The sequence below is a fragment of the Pan paniscus genome, chromosome 8 (genome assembly GCF_029289425.2).
Source record: "Pan paniscus chromosome 8, NHGRI_mPanPan1-v2.0_pri, whole genome shotgun sequence".
Lineage (NCBI taxonomy): Eukaryota > Metazoa > Chordata > Mammalia > Primates > Hominidae > Pan > Pan paniscus.
Genome location: NC_073257.2, coordinates 90,014,609 through 90,034,937, shown reverse-complemented (window position 1 = coordinate 90,034,937; position 20,329 = coordinate 90,014,609). Strand labels below are relative to the sequence as shown.

Sequence of the window (20,329 nt, the reverse complement as noted above, 5' to 3'; positions counted from 1 at the left end):
TGGAATGCTGGAGGTGCTGATTCCTGGGGATAGGAAGGGGTCCTGAGACATTTTTGGTTTTTATTTTTATTTTTTTCCAGCATTTTTAAAGAGCAGCTTGGATGATTCTGATGAACAGCCAGGCTGGGAGCCATTGGCCAGAAGCTCCATTGACCGACTGCCCCTCCTTGTTGGCTCTCACAGCCTGCACAGGGTGTCCAGGTGCTTATCTGAGGGGACCTTTCTTTACCTAGGGATTCCAGCACTCTTGCCTTTGCTGGAGGGCACTTTCTTCATCCCCTTCCTCCTCTCATCCTGCTCATCAGAGTTGTGGGCTTGTTTCACTCCTGGCACTGGCACCAGCTTGCTGTGTGACCTGGCTCAGTCATGCCCCCTCTGAACACCTGTAGGATGTCAGGGCTGGACGGTAGAGGGGATGCCCCTTAAACTATGAGAGGGCTGAAGTCTGACTAGAAAATGCAGATTCAACTCTTACTCTTCACACTTTCACTAAGCATTTGCCTTGCTCAGGGGGCAGGGAGAGTAGAGCAGGCATAGTGGTGCAGGCTGGAGGGTCCCAGTCCATTGAGATGAGACTGCCTGGAGAGCTCCCTGCAAATGGCCAGAGGGTCAGGAGCTGCAGGAGGCTGGAATCTTTGGGGGCTGGCACACTTTGATTCCATTTGCTGTACTCCAGGGTCTTGGATGTGGATTTTGGTTTTTTTCTCTTTGCACAAGATAGTGAGTGAAATATTTTCCCTCGTTACTCAAGATCAACTTTTCTGAGCGTTGCCCACATGTGAAAGATAATCTACATCCCTTTATGCATTTGAAATCCTTCTGTGATCTCCTCTTCCATTTTCTGTGGTTGACTTGGGGCAATTTGAAGGCATTGTGTGTCCAGATTTTGCTTGGAGTGTTTTAGGGGGAGCTCCTCTTTCTGCATTTAAACAAAGAGTAGCATGGGCCTGTTTTCTGAGCGTAGGTATCTAAGAATGGGCTCATGCTCTAGCTGAGGGCCCATGTGAGCACTTGAATGTACTGAGATGACAGGTGTGGAATGGGTCATGATGAAAGCTTGCTGTAGGGTTTTAGGGCGAAGAATGCTTGTGCTGTTTTATCTTTATTTGTGGGGGGATAGGAGGTGACAGCCTGAGTGTATAGTACCCAAAGTCTCATTTAAAAGCTCACTCCTGCTCTGGGTGTGACAAAGGTGAGCGTTGGATACCTCAGTGGATGTCTGCAGGTAAGTGTGTGCAGCGTCCTTTCTGTAAAACATTGGAAAGAGTCCCAGCAGTTTCAGGAATGGACTTCTGAAGTCTGCCATTTCCAAAATGCACACCGAGTACTGTGAAAATGAGGGTGAACCCTCCTGGATGGTGTTACTTTATCGGAGAGGAAGCATGTTTGGAACATCTGAGGGCCCGTCTTGGATTGGAGGATCATCTGCTTTGGGCAGGGCTGCCCAGAGCGCCTCTGATAGCCAAACTCTCAGACTTTCTGTTTCTCGGGGCCTCAAAAGAAGTCGATGGAAAAACGATAATTGCCCTTTTATTTTTCCCTGAGCGCTCTTTGAATCACAGTCATTTAAAGGATGTCAGAGACACAGATTAGATTGCAGAGTTTAATTCCAATCAGTAATTAATTACGGGAAGCCTGCTAAGTGCCGACCACCATGAACCATGTCTCTGGAGGTGGACAGGTCTGTAGAAACCATGTGCTCCGGGGATGAGATACTCTTGCCCGACTTGCCCAAGGCAGACGTTGCTGATCCACTGTGGGGTCCTTTCCCAGTGAGCTGAGGTATGGCTTTAGGCACAGTACTCAGGCAGGCGGTGTGATGCATGGCTGCTCTTTCAAGATGCACCTTGTGCCTTTTCTGGTCTTATCCAAGCCCTTCAATTCTCAGATGGAGAAACAGGGCCAATCAATTGCCTGCTTAATTGACTCCATGCATAGCATCTTTGACCTCCAAATGACCAGATCAGAAGTTTCATTGCTTCCGAGTCCTCCCTAGCATTTGGTGTGGCAGACCAACCCCTCCAGGCTCCCTCCACCCCATTGCCTTCTAGGATGCATCATTCTCTTGCTCCTCCTACCCCTGCTCCAAGTGATCTTTCTATGTCTTTTCCAGAAACTCATTTTTTTCTCCTGTCTTCACAGGAAGTATTTCCCCAGATTCTGAACTGTATATACACTTAGAACAATGTTACTTCAGGCCAGGCGTGATGGCTCACGCCTGTAATCCCAGAACTTTGGGAGGCTGAGGTGGGTGAATCCCCTGAGGTCAGGAGTTTGAGACCAGCCTGGCCTACATGGCAAAACACTGTCTCTCCTAAAAATACAAAAAATTAGCTGCTTCTGGTGGCAGGCACCTGTAATCCCAGTTACTTGAGAGGCTGAGTCAGGAGAATTGCTTGAACCCAGAAGGGGGAGGTTGCAGTGAGCTGAGATCACACCACTGCACTCCAGGCTGGGCAACAGAGGGAGACTCCGTCTCAAAAAAAAAAAAAAAAAGAAACAATGTTACTTCATAGTCACTGTTTAGGGGGTCCATAGATCCAGCCCTCTCCTCTGTTTTTTCTTTTTCTTTCCCAATGACATTGTTCAAATTGAGTCTTATGTTTTTTTCTAACCCAGGGGCTTCACATTACCAATTAGTGACTCTGGGCTTGTCACTCACATCCTGCAGGCTCAATGGTGTGACTCTGGAGTGGACTGTGTTAGCCTGAAACTTTCTCTGTGGTGCCACATTCCAGTTTCTGAGTGTCAGCAGGCTGTCTTCACAGGGATTTTTTTTAGTGTATTCTACCTGATGGATTTCAACGATCTCATTGCTCCTCCTTCAATCCTCTGCCTCTGTTAACTGTGTCACTTTCTGGGATGCCCCAACCACAAACCTCAGCACCATCCTCCATTCTTCCCTACCCGTGGTCTTGGGCCCTCTCCCTACCCATACCCCATGACCAGTAGTTAAGGGCAGCTCTTGTGGGAACATCCTAACTGTTCTCTCGGCTTCCAGGCTCTCCCTGCTTCCATCCTTCCAGTTCACAGTTGCTGGAGACAGGTTCCTGAAGCTCATACCTGCTTGCTTATTCCTGTGTTCAAAAACCCTGGGCATTCTTGCACTCCAAGGCCCAGAAGCTGGAGCTTTCACCCATAGTAATGAAAGTCAGCGTAGAATTGCGTGAAACTAGGTGAGGTGTGGTCCACCCTGAGGGCCCAGAGATTTTGGACACCTCTAATGGAGAGAAATGGAGGTGAAGCTCTTGGGTGTTTTTTTTTTTTTTTTCTTTGAGACATTGTTTCGCTGGAGTGCACCCAGGCTGGAGTGCAGTGGAGTGATCTCGGCCCACTGCAACCTCTGTTTCCCAGGTTCTCGTGCCTCACCCTCCCAAGTAGCTGGCATTACAGGCGTGCACCACCACACCAGGCTGACTTTTTTTTTTTTTTTTTGTATTTTTTTTAGTAGAGACGAGGTTTCACCATGTTGGCCAGGCTGGTCTCCAACTCCTGGCCTCAAGTGATCCACCTGCCTCAGCCTCCCAGAGTGCTGGGATTACAGGCGTGAGCCACTGCACCTGGTTTTAATTCCTTTTCCTTTTGTATGCATGTTTGTTGTTTTTGTTGTTTGTGTTTTGAATAAGAGTAGAAGGAAGAAGGAGTTTGTGGAAGAGAAGAGGCTGACAGTGGAAAGTAGAGAGAAGCATGAAGGAAGACTGGGAAAGATTTGCAGTGGAGTCGGGGACAGAGAGAGACCTGAGCCTCCTGAGGAGGTGAAAAATGGATCATTTATTAGCAGTTACGAAGCACTTTCAGCATCCAGTATTTCATTTACTCTGCACGACAGCCTGTGAAATACTGACTGTATAAAGACTTTTAGCCTCAGTGTGCAAATGACACCGAGGCTCAGAAAAAGTCTTTGCTCCTGGTCACTGATTAGGAGGTGGCCAAAGCAGAGGGAGCCCATGTCCATCCAGCTCCTGATCCTGGGCCCTTTCCACAGTATGGGGTCACTTTGTGCCTCCCGCCCAATGGCAGGGGTCCTGACGAGTTCAAACTCAGCAGGAATATTGTGGTGGGCAAGGGGTTCTCCATGACCTCAGGAGCCCTAGTTGCTGCTACTACAGACCCAGGCTGAGTTGCCTTGGTGGTCCGTGATTCTCAATGCAGCCCACGAAGTAGATGAGGAGGGCAGTGTAGATGACATTGAAGAAAGAGGGGGCAGAAACAGCACCCGTTTGCTGATGTCTTAGATAAGACTTTTCCTTTGTAGTTGCCCTCTTTGGCCTTTGTGGACAGAATGTCCCCGTCCTGTGAAGCCTGGGATGCCATGTCCTTGCCTAATGCCCAGCTCATGCCATGTGACTTGGGCAGTTCCCAGAGCCATCATTTTCTCTGGCTGATGACTCAGCTTACCTTGAGCTGAGATTAATGGAACATGCCATTATGGGATGGTGTGGCACTAAGGGACAGTGGGGGAGGGACACCTTTACAGTTCTTTTGCATTTGGTCTAAGCATCAGAATCATAAACAGCTTCCTGAAACTCCATTGGCCCACTCCATTTCTTGCTGCCTTCTAAAGACCCAGGATGGAGATATTTATCTAGCTTGTTCCAGAGACAGTACTGGTCTCTTCTGAGGGGGACCAGAGAAATCCACGGCCAGAGGAGTGACAAGGCCAGAGAGGTTGAAGCCAGGACTAGAGGACAAGGCTGGCAGCTGAGCTGTGACAGAGGTGACTGGAACCCTTCTTTCTCATGCTTCCCTTTTTTCCTTCTGTTGGAAAGATGGCCTTGGCCACAGTGCTGCATGCTGGCCACGAGATAGCATGCCTGCTTGGAGAAGAGCTACTGACCTGCCAGTAGTGATTACTAGGTATCTCCTGTTCCCTGAGTGTTGACACTGGGTGAGGGATGCCTGCTTGCATCTTTTTCTATCCAGTGGGACAAGGAACTAGTGAGTATCACTTTTTCTGATCTTGTCAGAAAGGAGGAGGTCTGGTCAGGAGTTCAAGACTAGCCTGGCCAACATGGTGAAATCCCATCTCTACTAAAAATACAAAAATTAGCCAGGCTCAGAGGCACATGCCTGTAACCCCAGCTACTCAGGAGGCTGAGGCAGGAGAATCACTTGGACCCAGGAGATGAAGGTTGCAGTGAGCTGAGATCACACCACTGCACTCCAGCCTGGGTGACAGAGTGAGACTTTGTCTCAAAAAAAAAAAAAAAAAAAAAAAAAAGGTCTAGGGTTAGTGGATGAGAGTCCTGCTTGAGTTGGGACCCTCTGCTTACTAGCTTTGTGGCCTTGGGCAAGTTACTTGGCTTCTCTGAGCCTACATTTCTTCATCTAGAAGGTGAGTTGATAGTGGCCCACCTTGTAGGATTGTTGGGAGAATTAAATGAAATAATCCATACAAATAGTACCTTTCTTGCAACAAGTACTCAATAAATGTTACCTGATATGAGTAGAGTGTAACAACAAAAACATGAGCTGTGCCATGTAGGATGCCTAGTATACACTGAAGGGTCTCCCTAATGCTCTGCCTCATTTCCATCAGCCTCCTTGATAACTGGAGAAGTTCAGGGGGTAGGTGGAGTGCAGATTCAGCTTGATCAGGAGTCGGGAGGATTGTGTGTCTGTCTTACCTTCACCATTAAGCAACATGGGCATATCTGAGCACCTCTCTAAGACCTGACCACATGCAGTTCTGTTCAGTTTGTTTGTTTGTTTGTTTTTATTTATTTTTTGAGACGGAGTCTCACTCTGTTGCCCAGGTTGGAGTGCAGTGGTGCAATCTCAGCTCACTGCAACCTCCGCTTCCTGGGTTCAAGCAATTCTCTTGCCCCAGCCTCCTGAGTAGCTGGGATTACAGGCATGCGCCACCATGGCCAGCTAATTTTTGTATTTTTAGTAGAGGCGGGGTTTCACTTGTGTTGGCCAGGCCTGGCCAGGTCCTGAAACCCTGACCTCAGGTGATCCACCCGTCTTGGCCTCCCAAAGTGCTAGGATTACAGGTGTGAGCCACTGCACCCGGCTGTGTTCAGTTTCTTTACTTGTGTGGTCGACTCTCCCATCTCACTACCCACTTCTCCTCTGTCTTCTTGGTTGATTTCTCTTCTCATCCCTTAGCCCCTGCATGCTCAGGTTAATTCCTTGGACCTCTCCACTGCCCTTGCTGTCTGTACTCCTTCCTTGGGTGATTTTATCAAGGCTCATCACTTTAAATACTAAGCATATGCTGACAATTCTCAGATTACATCTCTAGCCATGACCTTGTCAGTGAACTTGAAGCCTGTACATCCATCTGCCTGCCTGACACCTCCTTTGTGTGTCTATAGGCACCTCACGCATGACCAGGCCCCGCGGGAACTCATGATTCCCCAACTCCCTCCCCCATCTGTTTTTCCTGCAGGCTTCCCCCTTTCAGCAAGGACCAACATCATCCTTGCAGTTTCCAGGCCAAGAACCCTGGAGTCATCCTTGACTTTTCTTTCTTTCCTATTCCACATTGGGCCTATGAGCAGATCCTTTCAGCTCTGCTCCAAGCCAAATGTGGAATAGGAAAGAAAGAAAAGCTCCAAAATATCCCTCAAATCCAGCTACTTCTCACCAACACCATTCTTGTCACTCTGGTCCAGACCCCCAGCATTGCTCCCCTGGACTTGCGAGTTTGCTGTCTGACTTGTTTCTATGCTTCCCTGCTTGTGGACAACATTCAACAAATCATCTAATGAGCCTAAGTAGATGTAAGTCAGATCATGGCTTTCCTCTACTCAGAACCTTCCAGAGGTTTCCCATCTCACTCTGAATAAAGCCCTGCATCCTCTGTGTGGCCCATAAGGTTCTGCCTGGAGCTGTCCTATTGCCCCTGTGACCTCATCTGCATCCTCCTCCAGGTCCCTCCACCCACAGCAGACAGGTCTCCCCACATGGGGTGGCCCCAGGGCCTTTGCACTTGCTATTCCCTCCTCTGGCACTCCACGCTTCCTCTAGGTCTCTGGGGAAAGATGACCTGCCCAGAGAGACCCCTGCCACCGCTGTACAATAGCCACATCTCCTCTCCACCCCCACCACCTACCATTTAACTCTGCCACATTTTTCTTCATAGCACTTACTACCCAATACAGTTTATGTTTGTTTATTTCTCGCCCGCCCCTGTCACCCTGTTCATGTGAGCTCCATGAGGGCAGGGATTTGTCCATCTTGCTTCCTGCTGCATCCCAGTACTTCACCCAGCATTAACCCAGTGTTTGGCGAATGAGTGGGCCTTGTGTTTCCGGGGACAGACATGCCCACCAATGCGTAGCATCTTTTACAGGGCACTGACTGATGTCTGTATGTAGGTGGTGGGAGCCAGGACTGGATGAGTGGAGGTGCAAGCCTGGTATGATTCCAGGCACACTGTGAGCGCTCTGGTTTGTTCTTTGTGAACCAGAGAACCAGAAATCATAAGGGATGCTGGGGATGGCTTGGAATTGCCATGGCCACGTGGAATGGTGGGAGGGGAGAGGAAGCCTCCTTATCCACAGGCATAGATAGAGCTGTATTCAGGTATTGAGAGGCGACACTCATGGCTGGGTTGAGGGGGAAGCATTAGCTCCTGAGGGAGATGGTGATGGGAGGTATACAGAGTACTCAATGCAGAGCTTCTAACCAGCAAAACACTCCAGAAGTCAAGGGAAGGCTGCGTGACTGTCCTCCAGGTCCCATCCATAGCATCTGCTGTCTGTGTACACTGCAGAGGCCACCCCATGCCCTGCCTTCCTTAGGAGCCTGCGAGACGGTAACAGTAACGAGAGCTGGTGTTTGTGGATCGCTTGCTGTGCGCCTGGCTCTGTTCTAAGGGCTTTCCCTCTCGTTGCTCATTCTGTTCTCATCACCTACTATTCTTCCTATTTTATAAATGAGGAAATGCACAGAAAGTAGAAGCAACTTATTTGAGGTCACACAGCTGGTGAGTGGCAGGCCTGAGCCAGCTGGTCTGATGCAGAGCCTGCCTTGCTACAGTTGCCCTGGGAGGGTGGAGGGCAGTGTACTCTGCAAGGTATGCGCTCCATCCTGTGTGGGAGGGAGGCAGCCTCTTCTCCATTTACTGACTAGTGGAAATTGAGCACCGGGCCAGAGCAGGAGGGAGCCGGGGGTGCCCGGTGCCTTTCAGAGAGCTGCTTCCTGCCTGTTGTGACTTCTGGGGCTTATCAGAAGTTTATTCTAGGGCAGACATGGCCCCCGGGGGATGTCCGGCTGGAGCATAATGGAGGCTTGGCTGCCTCTTGGGTGCCCCTGCTGCTCAGATTTCCTGTCTGGGTTTGGTGTGACATGTGCTGTCAGGGTGGCGGGGCAGAGGCGCTGCGGCCGGCCCTGCTCCACTCCTTCACACCTCGCCTTGTGGGTGCTGTCAGGCTTGGCTATGTTCGTTGTCCCCCCTCCACCCCCACCTTCCAGGGCATAGCATGATGGCCCCATCCTCCTCCTTAATCAGACCCTCTTTGGGCCTCCTCCTGTGCCTTTTAGGTGCAGAACTGTCTTAGTCTGGCCAGAAGTGACAGCAGGGAGCAGGGCTTGGTTTTGGTGATGGAAAGCAGGAACCGAGAGGTGGTCCCACCTGGTGTCAGGTTTGATGGTCTTAGGTCCTCCCACTGCCTTCCCTCCCTCCCTGCTCCCATCCCCAACCTGCAGCCCGGCAGCTCTGAAGGGAGGCAGAACAAAGAGGGTGGCTTTCATCAGACACAGGCTTTGTGCTCATCCCAAAGCCTCCAGGAGCCTTTGCTTCGCTGATGAAGACAAGCAGGCTATCCAACTGTGGACTCTTTTCATCCCTCGAAATTCAACAAACTTCCATCTTTCCTTTATGTGCTAGTTTTATTTTATTTTTTTTTAGTCCCTGTCACTTGCCACTTAAAAGAGGAAAAAAAAAAAAAAGTAAAGAAAAAGACCAAAACCAGTCCTGTAGTTAGCGAGTGAAGGGTCTTGCATGGTACTGAATGATTTAATTCTGGGGTGCACATGTTTTGTTTTCCCTCTCTTTACATATTTTTGCCTTGGGGCATTTTGGGTGGGGAAGGGAGGGGAGTCACAGATGGCAAAATTGATACGAGAGTTTTCTCAGGTTCAGGCAATTTAGTTCATTATTTTATAAATGGCCTCAAAAGTCCAGTGGGAAGGGGTTAGGGAATGTGTTAAGGAATGGACACAAAAGCCAGGTGTGGTGGCGCACACCTGTAATCCCAGCACTTTGGGAGGCTGAGGCGAGCGGATTGCTTGAGCCTAGAAGTTTGAGACCAGCCTGGGCAACAAAGAGAGACCCTGTCTCTATTTATTTTAAAATATAAAGTTTAAAGAAAAAAAAAAGAATGGACAGAGAGCTCGGCAGCCATCATCTTCCTTCCTGCCACCCCACACAGATCTCACTGCATACCTGAGGTTAAATCTCCAATTATCTGGGCAATGCCCCTTCCCCTTTACTTTTTTTTTTTCCTTCCTTCCTTCCCTCCCTCCCTTCCCTCCCTCCCTCCCTCCCTCCCTCCCTTCCTTCCTTCCTTCCTCTTAGAAAAAAAAGATGGGATTGGCTGGGTGTGGTGGCTCATGCCTGTAATTCCAGCATTTTGGGGTGGATCACCTGAAGTCAGGAGTTCGAGACCGGCCTGGCCAACGTGGTGAAACCCCGTCTTTACTAAAAAATACAAAATAGCCAGGCATGGTGGTGCATGCCTGTAGTCCCAGCTACTCAGGAGGCTGAGGCTCGAGAATAGCTTGAACCTGGGAGGTGGAGGTTACAGTGAGCTAAGATTGCGCCACTGCACTCCAGCCTGGGCAACAGAGTGAGACTCTCTTTCAAAAAAAAAAAAAAGAGAGATGGGGGTCTTGCTATATTGCCCAGGCTGGTCTTGAACTCCTGACCTAAGTGATCCTCCTGCTTCAGCCTCCCAAAGTGCTGGGATTACAGGCATGAGCCACCTCACCTGGCCACCTTTACCTTTTAAAGATAGGTGAGCAGTTCTTATAACGACCAGAAATAGGCTGAATCCACATCATTATGATTTTTTTTTTTTTTTAGCGCAGTGATGCTGCTTGTTCCAAAACTTGGTGGAGAATACTATAGCATTATCTCAGTTGAGGAAAACAAATATTAAATCTTAACTTACAAACCAAGAGTAGGATTTTCCCACCCTCGGGTGGCATATAAGGTGCATGAGCAGGACTTCCTTGATGACATGCCAGTGTCTGTGGTTGCTCCATTCCAGGGCCATGGTCACCCTATACCTCCCTGAAATACTGGGCCTTGTCCGCTTCCCAGTTTGGGTTTCAGTGTCTGTAGCCTTGGGCCATGCTTTTAAAGGGTAGGAGGCTGAGCCCCTAGGGAGGGGCTAGGGCTGCCCTGAATGTAGTTTTTTCTTTTCTTTTTTTTTTCCCTGCCACCTATCTTCCCTCCTGAGAACTGAGCATGGTTCTGCAAGCAGGCTTCCTAGTAGCCTAATAGTAGGATATGAGCCCTCTGTCCCCCCAGCATCCCAGGAGGTCTTTAAAACAGAGAAGGTGGGCTCTGCCAAAGGTGATAGCACTCCGCAACTTTCACGGTCACCTCCTTCCTCATCTCTGCAGTTCACAGAATTGAGTGGCTCTTGAGTGCAGGCTTGCCCACACACTGCGACTCCCCTCTGCAGCCAGCACAGGCATGGGTATGGAATGGGGGCCATGAAGCCACAGCTCCTTCTCTTTCTTCCCACTTGGGTGGAAGTGGCTCAGCTCAGCATGCCTATTGAGTGTTGTCTCGGTGTGGGGAGGTGGGCAGAGAGGAGGTGAGCCCATTCCCAGGGAATGCCCAAGCCAGCCCTGCTCTGAGACTTCTTACCCTTCCAGAGAAATGGGTTCCGCCTGTTGTCTCCTGCAAGCTGATCGGGCTTCTCATGTGCTTATCCAAGGCCACCACCTTTCAGGGCCAGCTCCAGGCCCCTGCCTCCATGAAGTCCTCTCTGACTGCTCTTCCCTGTGGAGCCGGGCAGCAGTATTGTGTGTAGGATTTGAGAGCACAGGCACTGTGGTAGACTGCCTGGGTTTGTATCCTGTTTGTGCTCTTAGTAGCCCTAGCACGACCTTCAGCAAATTAATTTTTCTAACTCTTAGTTTCTTCCTCTGTGAAATGGGACTAATAATGACAACCTTTGGGTTGTTATGGAAATTAATGGAGGCAATACATGCAAAGTGCTTAGCACAGTCCCAGCACTTAGTAGTGCTTAGTACCTATTAGCTGCTATTATTTTTCTTGAGAGTGCCATATACAGTGCAGCAGTTTGCTTGTGGATTGTGTGACTTGTCACTCTAGTACAGCTTTCCATGTAGGTAATTGAGGAATTGAACAGCAGAGTTGGAAGGGCCCTCTGCAGGTCTGGACTGACCATAATAACACCAGCTAACACTTAGAGTACTGGCTATGCGAGGTACTGTTTCAGTCACTTTTCACAAACAGGCAGAATATCCCTTATCTGAAATCCTTGGAACCAGAAGTGTTTTTGGGGTTTGGATTTCTCTAGATTCTGGAATATTTGCATATACATAATGAGATATCTTGGGGATAGGACCCAAGTCTAGATGTGAAACGTATTCGCATTTCATATACACCTTATATACACATAGCCTGAAGATAATTTTGTTTTTCCTTTGAGGAAGCAGAATAAACTGTATCCTGCGCCTGCGTTTTGACTGGCCCATCACATGAGGTCAGGTGTGGAATTTTCTGCTGTGGTGTCATGTTGGTGCTCAAAAAGTTTCAGATTTTGGAGATTTTTGGATTAGGGATACTCAACCTGCATTAAATCAGTTTATCCTCAAACAGCTCTAAGAGATAAGCACTTCTATCATCCCATTTTGCTGATAAGTATGTGGAAGCACAGAGAGGCAGAGTGACTTACCTAACAGCACACAGCTCATAAGGGGCTGGGCTGGGAGTTAACTCCAAGCAGTTTGGCCCCAGCTGTGCTGCAATCATTATTGTTTGGCTCAGAGAGAAGGGCCTTCTTCTGAAGGCTACTCACAGCAGATGAGTAACCTCCAGGCTCTTGAGCCCCTGGCTTGCCATTCTTTCTCCCGAACCTGGCCCAGTGCCATGCTAGGCGGGGGGCACGTGTTGGAAACCTGGCTGACACGTGTGAGTCCGGGAGCGATTGGGCACCTTCGGTCATTCTGCTGTGGTTCCTCAGGCTGTGGTTCCTCAGTGTGAGCTGGAGGAGGGCGGCAGGATGTGGCAGGTGCCCTGAAAGTGACTGTCCTCCTGGGGCCCAGGCAGCACTTCCTGCTCTGTCTTCAGGGACCCCAGAGCCCCAGAGAGTAGCAGCTTGGTGTCTCCCTCTCCTTTCCCTGGGGATTGAGGTAGGGGGTGCTGGCCTCCCTGTGACCGTGAGCCGTCAGCTCTCTGCCTTTCTGCCTGGGCCCTTCTGGAGGACAGGGAGAACTCTGTGTGCTGGTTCAAGGCTGGAACAAGTTCCTTCAGCCACTGTGAGCTTCACGAAGAGGAAGCGTGAGTCACCAGGGCCTTTACAAGCTCCAGGTGAATGGAAGGGGTGTGTTGGGGGCGTGCTTCCATCTCTCTTGGGCCCCATGGTCTATGGGAGGGGGCCTGGGAGGGCTGGGGCATTCCATTATTGTTCGGGTGATTTTTCCTGGAATTTCTTTTGAAGTGGTCTTCGTGACCCAATGGCACTGAGTCACAGGGTAAACAGAATTATCAGGGGCGGGGCTCTTGGAAAGGACACAGACAGTGCCCGTGGGCCAGTCCCAGAGGGTCACCAGGCTGGCTTCCTCCCAGTGGCTTCCTTCCACCTCTCCCAGGGTTTTGGCTGCAGCTTGCATGTGCATCCCACCTGTGGACTCCAGCTCTGGGCCAGTGTGTAGAGCATGTGCCCTGGGGGCTTGTGAGAAATGCATTCTGAAACCCCACCCTCATCTGCTGAATAAGAGTTTACGTTGCCCAGGTAGTTCCTTTGATAGTAAAGAATCTCCTTATATCACGCTCTGGCCCACATGTCCACGTCTAAACTTGGCTTCAATCCCCTTTTCTGGAAATGTTTCCACATCATCCAACTTTCTCTGGATCTCATCAGCACCTCTGCATGGTACTTGGTAGCTTGCACAAGTTTGTGGTTGGTGCCCTCCTCTCGTGTGTGTGTGTGTGCACGCACGCACGCGCACACACACACACATCAGGAGGCTGATCCTACAGTCCCCCTTAGCCCTGGGCACTCTGCGAGGTAGAGAATGTCCCTCCACACTGTTTCTCCTTCCACAGCAGCCCATCCTAGGTTTCAGGGCAGGTTGGGTGGAGGTGCCTTCAGGAGAACCTGGGGAAATTGTCTCCTCCTGGATTGGGCCGTGGCAGAAGATGAGGAGCACCAAATTTGACTCCAAATTTGATGGCGAAACCCCAGAGGTAGATGATGCCGACACCTGCCCCTCAGCCCCATGGAAGCAACCGGCCTTGAAAGGACAGCGTGTGACTTTGGGGGACAGTGGCTTCTTTTGCCTTTTCCTGACTGTCCTGACCACACAGGCCTTTAGGACAACAATAACCGTAGAGACAAAGCATGACCGAGACAATGTCGTCTTTGGGCCTTTTTTCCCCCTTAATGACGTCCAAGGTTCTGGGAACATTGTAAAAACTGGGTCCTGTCCAATTTTAACCACTCCCCCCACCAGCTCCTAGGAGCCCTGCCAGCTCCCTGGGTTGGGGGTGGGAGTGATGCCCAGAGATGCACACAAAGATGTCATGCTGCCCTGGTTAGGCCCCAGAGGCCAGTCAGGACTGCAGGGACAGGGAAGAGGAACAGAACGTGTCGCTTGGCCTGCGGACTCCCCCAGCCAGGGAGGTAGGTGGGCGGAGAGAGGGAAGGGCATCTGCCAAGCTTAATTAACAGTGGAAACTTGCCACAGGGGAGGAGAGAGACGATTTGAAGAGGAGGGGCAGTTTACTGGAAGATGGGGCACTGCCGATGCCAACAGTAAGAAAGAGGGGAGCGTTCCAGCAGAGGCATCTGGAGCGCAGGCTGCCAGTGTCGTAAGCTGGGATGGGTTGAGCATAGAGATTTCTGGAGGTGAGAGTGGGGAAATTTATTTGTGCCTGCTTTCCTGAGTAGACATCTTCCAAAAACAATCCACCAACATGTCAGTGGCTAGCCTTCCTTGCCCCCATAAAGAAAAAATACTATTTAAAAAATGGTAGTTGAGTTTAGAAAATAGACATTGTGTTGGGTTCTTGTTCTTTGAAGATATCAATGGATTGCCCGAATTGCATTTGACTTTATTTCACAGATATTGAAGCAACACGTAATGTGTATGATATAGAAAGAGAGATGGGTTAAAAAAACATGTGATGCAGGCCAGACATGGTGGCTCATGCCTGTAATCCTAGCACTTTGGGAGGCTGAGGCCTGGTGGATCCCGAGGTCAGGAGTTCAAGACCAGCCTGGCCAACATAGCAAAACCCCGTCTCTACTAAAAATAGAAAAAATTAGGCAGGCATGGTGGTGGGCACCTGTAATCCCAGCTACTCAGGAGGCTGGGGCAGGAGAATCGCTTGAACCCAGGAGGTGGAGGTTGCAGTGAGCCGAGATCGCGCCATTGCACTCCAGCCCAGGCGACAGTGCAAGACTCTGTCTCAAAAAAAAAAAAAGTGTGATGCTTATTGTTTTGTTGAGACAAAAATGCAGAGATATTGAATGTACAGCAAAACTAATAGTGTGGGTTGGACTTCAGATATGGGAGGTGGAGCATGGGTTATTCATTATTAGCAGGATCATAGAATTTCAAGGCTGAACTGGGTTTTCTGGTTTCATCTCCCTTCAGATGCGCAGACTTCCCCATGACATCCATGCCACTGAGTGCTGGGCCTCCCTCACTCTCTCACCCCCTCACCCTCAGGCTTTTCATACCTGGCAGTGCTGACCGTGGCCATCCAGACCTGTTTAGAGATGCAGCTTTCTCCAGCATCCACCCGCTGCTCCTGGTTTGGCTGCTGGAGGCCATCAAGAACAAATCTAATCCCTTCTGACAGTCGTATTGAGAGACAAGACACCTACCCATTCCCCAGTCATTCTCTTCAGCCCATGCTCAACGCCTTCAGATTCTTCAGAGAGTCTCTGAAAATGTGATAATGAGGCTACTGGTCATTGCCGGTCACGCCTGTCCTAGTGCTTGCCATTACCAAAGTTGCTTTTTGCTTGCTTTCTCTTTTTTCTCTCCCCCTTCATCTCTTTTTCTGATGGACACGCCTGCTAGCTCGCCTGCCTGCAGTCTATCTCTCTGCCCTCCTGCATGGTCCTCACCTCCCCAGCAAAGTCTCCCTGCTTTCCCCTCAAGGTCTCTCCTGTCCCCCAGGGGCCTCCCACCTACTGTGCATCTCCCTCCCCTGCCCCGCTCCCCCATTTACCCCCATTTCTTCATTTCTCCTCTTTCCCGTCCAAAGATGCGTGTAGGGTGGCTAGTCAAGAATTGCAGTGGAAGAGTGTTTTTTTTTTTTTTTTTTGAGACAGGATCTCACTTTGTTGCCCAGGCTGAAGTGCAGTGGCATGATCATGGCTCACTGCAGCCTTGACTTCCCTGGGCTTAGGTGATCCTCCCACCTCAGACTCCCAGGTAGCTGGGATTACAGGTGCGTGCCACCACGCCCAGCTAATTTTTTGTATTTTTTATAGAGATGGAGTTTCACTGTTGCCCAGGCTGGTCTCAAACTCCTGAGCTGAAGCAATCTGCCCACCTCGGCCTCCCAAAGCACTGGGATTATAGGTGTGAGCCACCGTGCCCTGCTGGGAGCTCCTTAAATGTGGTCCCCCACATTTCTGGTTGTGGAGCCCAGGATCTCATTAGTTCTTGGCAGCTTTCTGACGCCAGAGCCCTAAGGCTTGTTCAAAGCCCTTATTGCAAAAATTCCATCTCCAGCTCACCCACTTGGCCTGGTACATACCGCTCTTCATTGTATAGTTCTTTTGGCTCCAAGAACAAAACACTGGATTTGTCCTTGTTTTATCTGACCTGCCATCTCTGTGTGTTATGCTTTGTCCACTCCCAATTTAGTCTCTGAGTCAGTTTGCCCTCCCTTTTAATTTTATGTCATCCATAGTCTTGATGAGCAAAGTGTACCTTCTGTTTCCATTAATCATGGAAATTGCTGAAATGGGATGGGGGATGGAGGATGGGGGAGGGACCTTATAAGCCATCTGGTTGAACTCCTTCATTTTGCAGACCAGGAAACAGAGTTCCAGAAAACAAAAGCTACTTGCTCAGCACAACCCAGCTATGGGCACCTACATAGAGCTAGGTTCAGAAACTGGGCTTCCCGGTGCTGGGAGGGTAACATCTGGTTTTGAAGATATTTGAATTCAAACCAAACCACAGTGGTTGTGTGTCCACAACCAGGAATTAACATTAAGTGTGGACAAAAAAAAGTGCTACCCTCTGGCTTTGGTGATGGTATAATTGCTCATCATTTTAGGAGTAACTTTTAATAAGGGGGCAGATACTAACTAAATTATTAAGAACTGAGCTTGAATACAGTTAGAACCTAAAGAGCAGAACAGTCAGAGAAAGAACAGATAGTTCAGTTGTTCTTTAATTTCTGCTCTGTTACCCTCTGCATGGAAGCCAGAATCATATTGATAGAGATGTGGAGGAAACCCCCACACCCCATGTTTACCTGGGGCATGTCACTCCCTTGCTAAGCCTTTCCCCAGATGTCCCAACAAGAAGCCAGCTGACTGACTCCAAGTTCCCCTCTGCCCGCCTGCCCAGAGCAGGAGGGGCCGATAAAGTGAGGTGGGAGGCCTGGCAGAAACACCGAAGTCCAGATCTGCTGAGCGCGCCTCCTCTGCTTGGCCCCTGGATGTGGATTTCTAGTGCCTGGTGCATGTAGCTCTCATGGCCTGGCATTGACTGATGATCAGCTGGCTTGGGGTGAAGACGAGTGACCCCTTGGGGTTAGTAACATGGTCTCCCCTCTTTCCCCAGGTTCTACCTACAGCGTCCTGTCCACCATGCCCTCAGACTCAGAAAGCAGCAGCTCCCTCAGCAGTGTGGGTGAGTACCACCGTCTGGGGAGGACACCGGGTGGGCCAGGGGTCTGGGTGAAAGCCAAGGCAGCTGGGGTTCATGGGAGAGGAAGCTGGTTCTCCCTTGTCAGATTACTCACAGGATCATCCTTCTGTTGATTTCATTTACATGTTCTCCCATCATCAGAAACCCAGTTCTGATGTTAGGAGGAGGTGGGGAGGTGAGTGCTGGGAAGCACATGTTTTGCCATTGTTTACTTTGTCAGGGCACAGGGCTTCTAGGGGAGCCTGTTGACCCACCATCCCCACCCCAACCCCAAAGGCCTTGTAGTAACTCAGTGACCACTGCCCAGGAGACTCACCCCTTTTGGAGTTTCCTTGGGGATAGGCATTGCCAGTCCATGCTGAATTGGGTGTGTTTCTCTGAATATGGGTTTCAGAAAGCCCATAAAATGAGGCCAGCCCTTCTCTGAAGTCCAGCAGGAAGGCTGCAGTGGTTTCTCAGCCTTCCCACACCTCTGTGACCCATTCCCTCTGTTTAGCACCTCTAGTGGGGTTTCTCATGGCCTGATCTGACCATGATGGATGCAGACACCTTCAGTGGTGAGTCCCGGCCATCTTTTGAGCCCGAAGGACTCACAGAGGTCATCTACTCCAATTATTTTCTTTTCCCTCTGCAGAGAGATGGGGAAATTGACATTCTGGGAGGGGAAGTCACATGCCTGAGATTCTAGAACTAGTCAGGACAGCTCTTTCATATGTCAGCTCACATCTTGAACACCTCCAGTGTGCCAGAGGTCGGCTTGGGCCGTAGTGGCGAATTAGGCAGATGTGGGCCCCGCACTTCTGGATGTTAGGGTCTTTTGGTGGGAAACAGTTAAATAAGTAGCTGCAGTAAGGGAAGGCAGTGTGATAAGAGGGAAGACAGTGACCAGCCAGGGAGTTCCCTCTTAGTTTTCTAGGGCTGCTATAACAAAGTGCCGCAGACCAGGTGGCTTACACAGCAGAAATTGATTGTCTCACAGTTCTGGAGGACAGAAGCCCAAGACCAAAGTGTCAGTGAGGCCACGCAGGCTGAAGGCGCTAGGGAGAGATCTGTCCCGGGCCTCTCTCCTCGCTTCTGGTGGCTTGCTGGTAATCCTTGGTGCTCCTTGGTTTGCCGACATCACACTGATCTCTGCCTTTGTGTTCACATGATGTTCTCCCTCCGTGTGTGTCTGTCTCCAAATTTCCCCTTTTAATAAGGACACTGGTCAGATTGGCCTAGGAGCCTGCCTTACGGCAGCAAGACCTCATCTTAAATTGATCATCTGTAAAGACTGTTTCACCATCAGCAATAACTGCTGTGGGCTGAGCAGTGTCCCTCTCGGGACTCCCCTTTTAGAATGCAAATGCGCCTCGGGAAGATAACGCTTTGACCTTTCCAAATAAGGTTCACATTCACATTTACTGGATTGGGACTTTAGCATCTTTTGGGGGGCCACAACTCCACCCATAAAAACACAGTTCCTCCCATAACCCTCATCCTGTTTAGGGCTCAGGGCAGGCCCTTCTGGGACTGCAATTCAAAGCTCCCAACGGTATCCTATTACTTTGTTCTGCCTGCTTTTGGTGCCCGGAGACATATCAATGGAATGATGGGATTGTTGGAGTTTGGAATGTGGGACTCACCCTTCAGGAAGTGCATGGAGTGGGGCAGTCAGGATCAGTAGATGGGGAAGGTGAGGCTTTTTAAGGTGGACTGGGTAAGCCCTGAGCATACTCCTCTGACCTGTCTAGTTTTTCACCCTTCACCAATATCTGTCTAACAGATAGCAATCAGTAAACTCATTCCCATCGGCATTTCAAGGGTTAAATCGTTACCTTTCCTAGGCGCATGTGCATTCTAAAAGGGGATTCCAGAGAGGGGTATTTGCCTAACCCATAGCAATTACTGCTGATGGTGGAATTCCCAGCCTGAGTAGGAAGATATTTCTTGGGCAACTGGACCCCAGCATACTCTGGAAGAAGCGTCATGGCCGTGACCCACCAGTTGGTTCTGCACTCACCTGAAGCTGACTCAGTACTTGCGATGGAGCCGTCAACAGTATCTCTGTGCTCTTCCTGGGCATCACAGGCAGGCAGAGTGCAGTGCTCTGATGTGTTTCTTGGAGCAGGATGGGTCTGTACTGTCTGTGTCTGGATATTTAATGCTGAAATAACTGGTTGCATCCCTTCTGGGCAAAGCCTCTTGAGTTCACAGGGAACCGAGTTTTGCTTCTCTTGCTCTTCTGCTTGAGATTGCCATTGTCCTTTGGGTGCAGGCAGCAGGGAACACCCACTCATACCACCTTAACCAATCAGGAAATGTATGAGCTCCCATATGAGGCTGTGCTGAGGTCAGCCAGTACATGGGGATGCAGCTCTGCCCTCCTTTGTGTGGTGTCTTCACACAGTCTCATGGCGGGGTGTCTGTAGCAGCAGCTCCAGCCATCACATCCAGACCTGACAGTGTCCAGGTCTGCAGTGTCCAGTATGGGCGCCACTAAACACAGGTGGCTACTTAAATTTAAATGAATTAAAATGAAATTTAAATTTCTAGTTTCTCAGGCAAATCCACCACATTTCAAGTGCTCTGTAGCCATCTGCGGTGACTGGCAGAAGAAGAAGGCGGGGTTCTTATGAGCAAAGGAACCTGTTCCAGAGTCCATCAGTATGGCCTCCTTTCATTGACCACAGTTGGCTGCTTGTTTGTGCCGAAACCAGTGGCTCACAAAGCCTGGTCGCTGGACCACTGGGGCACTTATTAGAGATGCAGGTTTGAGCCTCCTCCCACCCCTGCTGCATCAGAAACGCTGAGGGTTTCTACAGCATAATAGCCCTCCAGTTTGAGATGGGCTGGCCCAACCTCATCCCTGAGAAGGGAACCAGAATGTCTGTACCAGGCTTGTACCAGTCCCTCGGGGTGGAGTGCCTGGTGGGGCTGGCCCTGGCTGGGAGCACTCTAGCACCTGCCAGGGAGTTCCTGCTGGCTCAGCCACACCTGATGAGAGGCAGAAGTCTTTGCAAGCACACACCGCCCTGGCAGGAGGGGCCACTGGTAAGGTCACATGGTGATCTTAGGAACCTGAGAAAAGGCAAGAGCAAGATCCTTATAATAAAAACATCACTTCCACTTTCCCATTTACATCTCCCTAAATGGAAACGGCTGGGAAAACAATGGCAGGTTGTATTCAGCATGAGAAGAAATCGGAGGCTGAAGCCTGGGGCGTGTAGACAGCGTTCTCTCAGGCGGTCTGTCCGGTCTCAGATCTCCAGCCTGGCCCTACTCACAACTT

General features: G+C 50.0%; 1 protein-coding gene across 2 annotated transcripts in view; it reads left to right on the top strand.

The window, feature by feature from the left end:
• Positions 1-20,329, top strand: part of DLG5 (discs large MAGUK scaffold protein 5) — a 135,917-nt gene that overhangs the window by 40,284 nt on the left and 75,304 nt on the right. For both annotated transcript variants that reach the window (XM_008965579.4, XM_008965578.4), the window contains exon 2: positions 16,972-17,040. In XM_008965579.4, the coding sequence (XP_008963827.2) occupies positions 16,972-17,040 (69 nt within the window). The remainder of the gene's footprint in view (positions 1-16,971; positions 17,041-20,329) is intronic.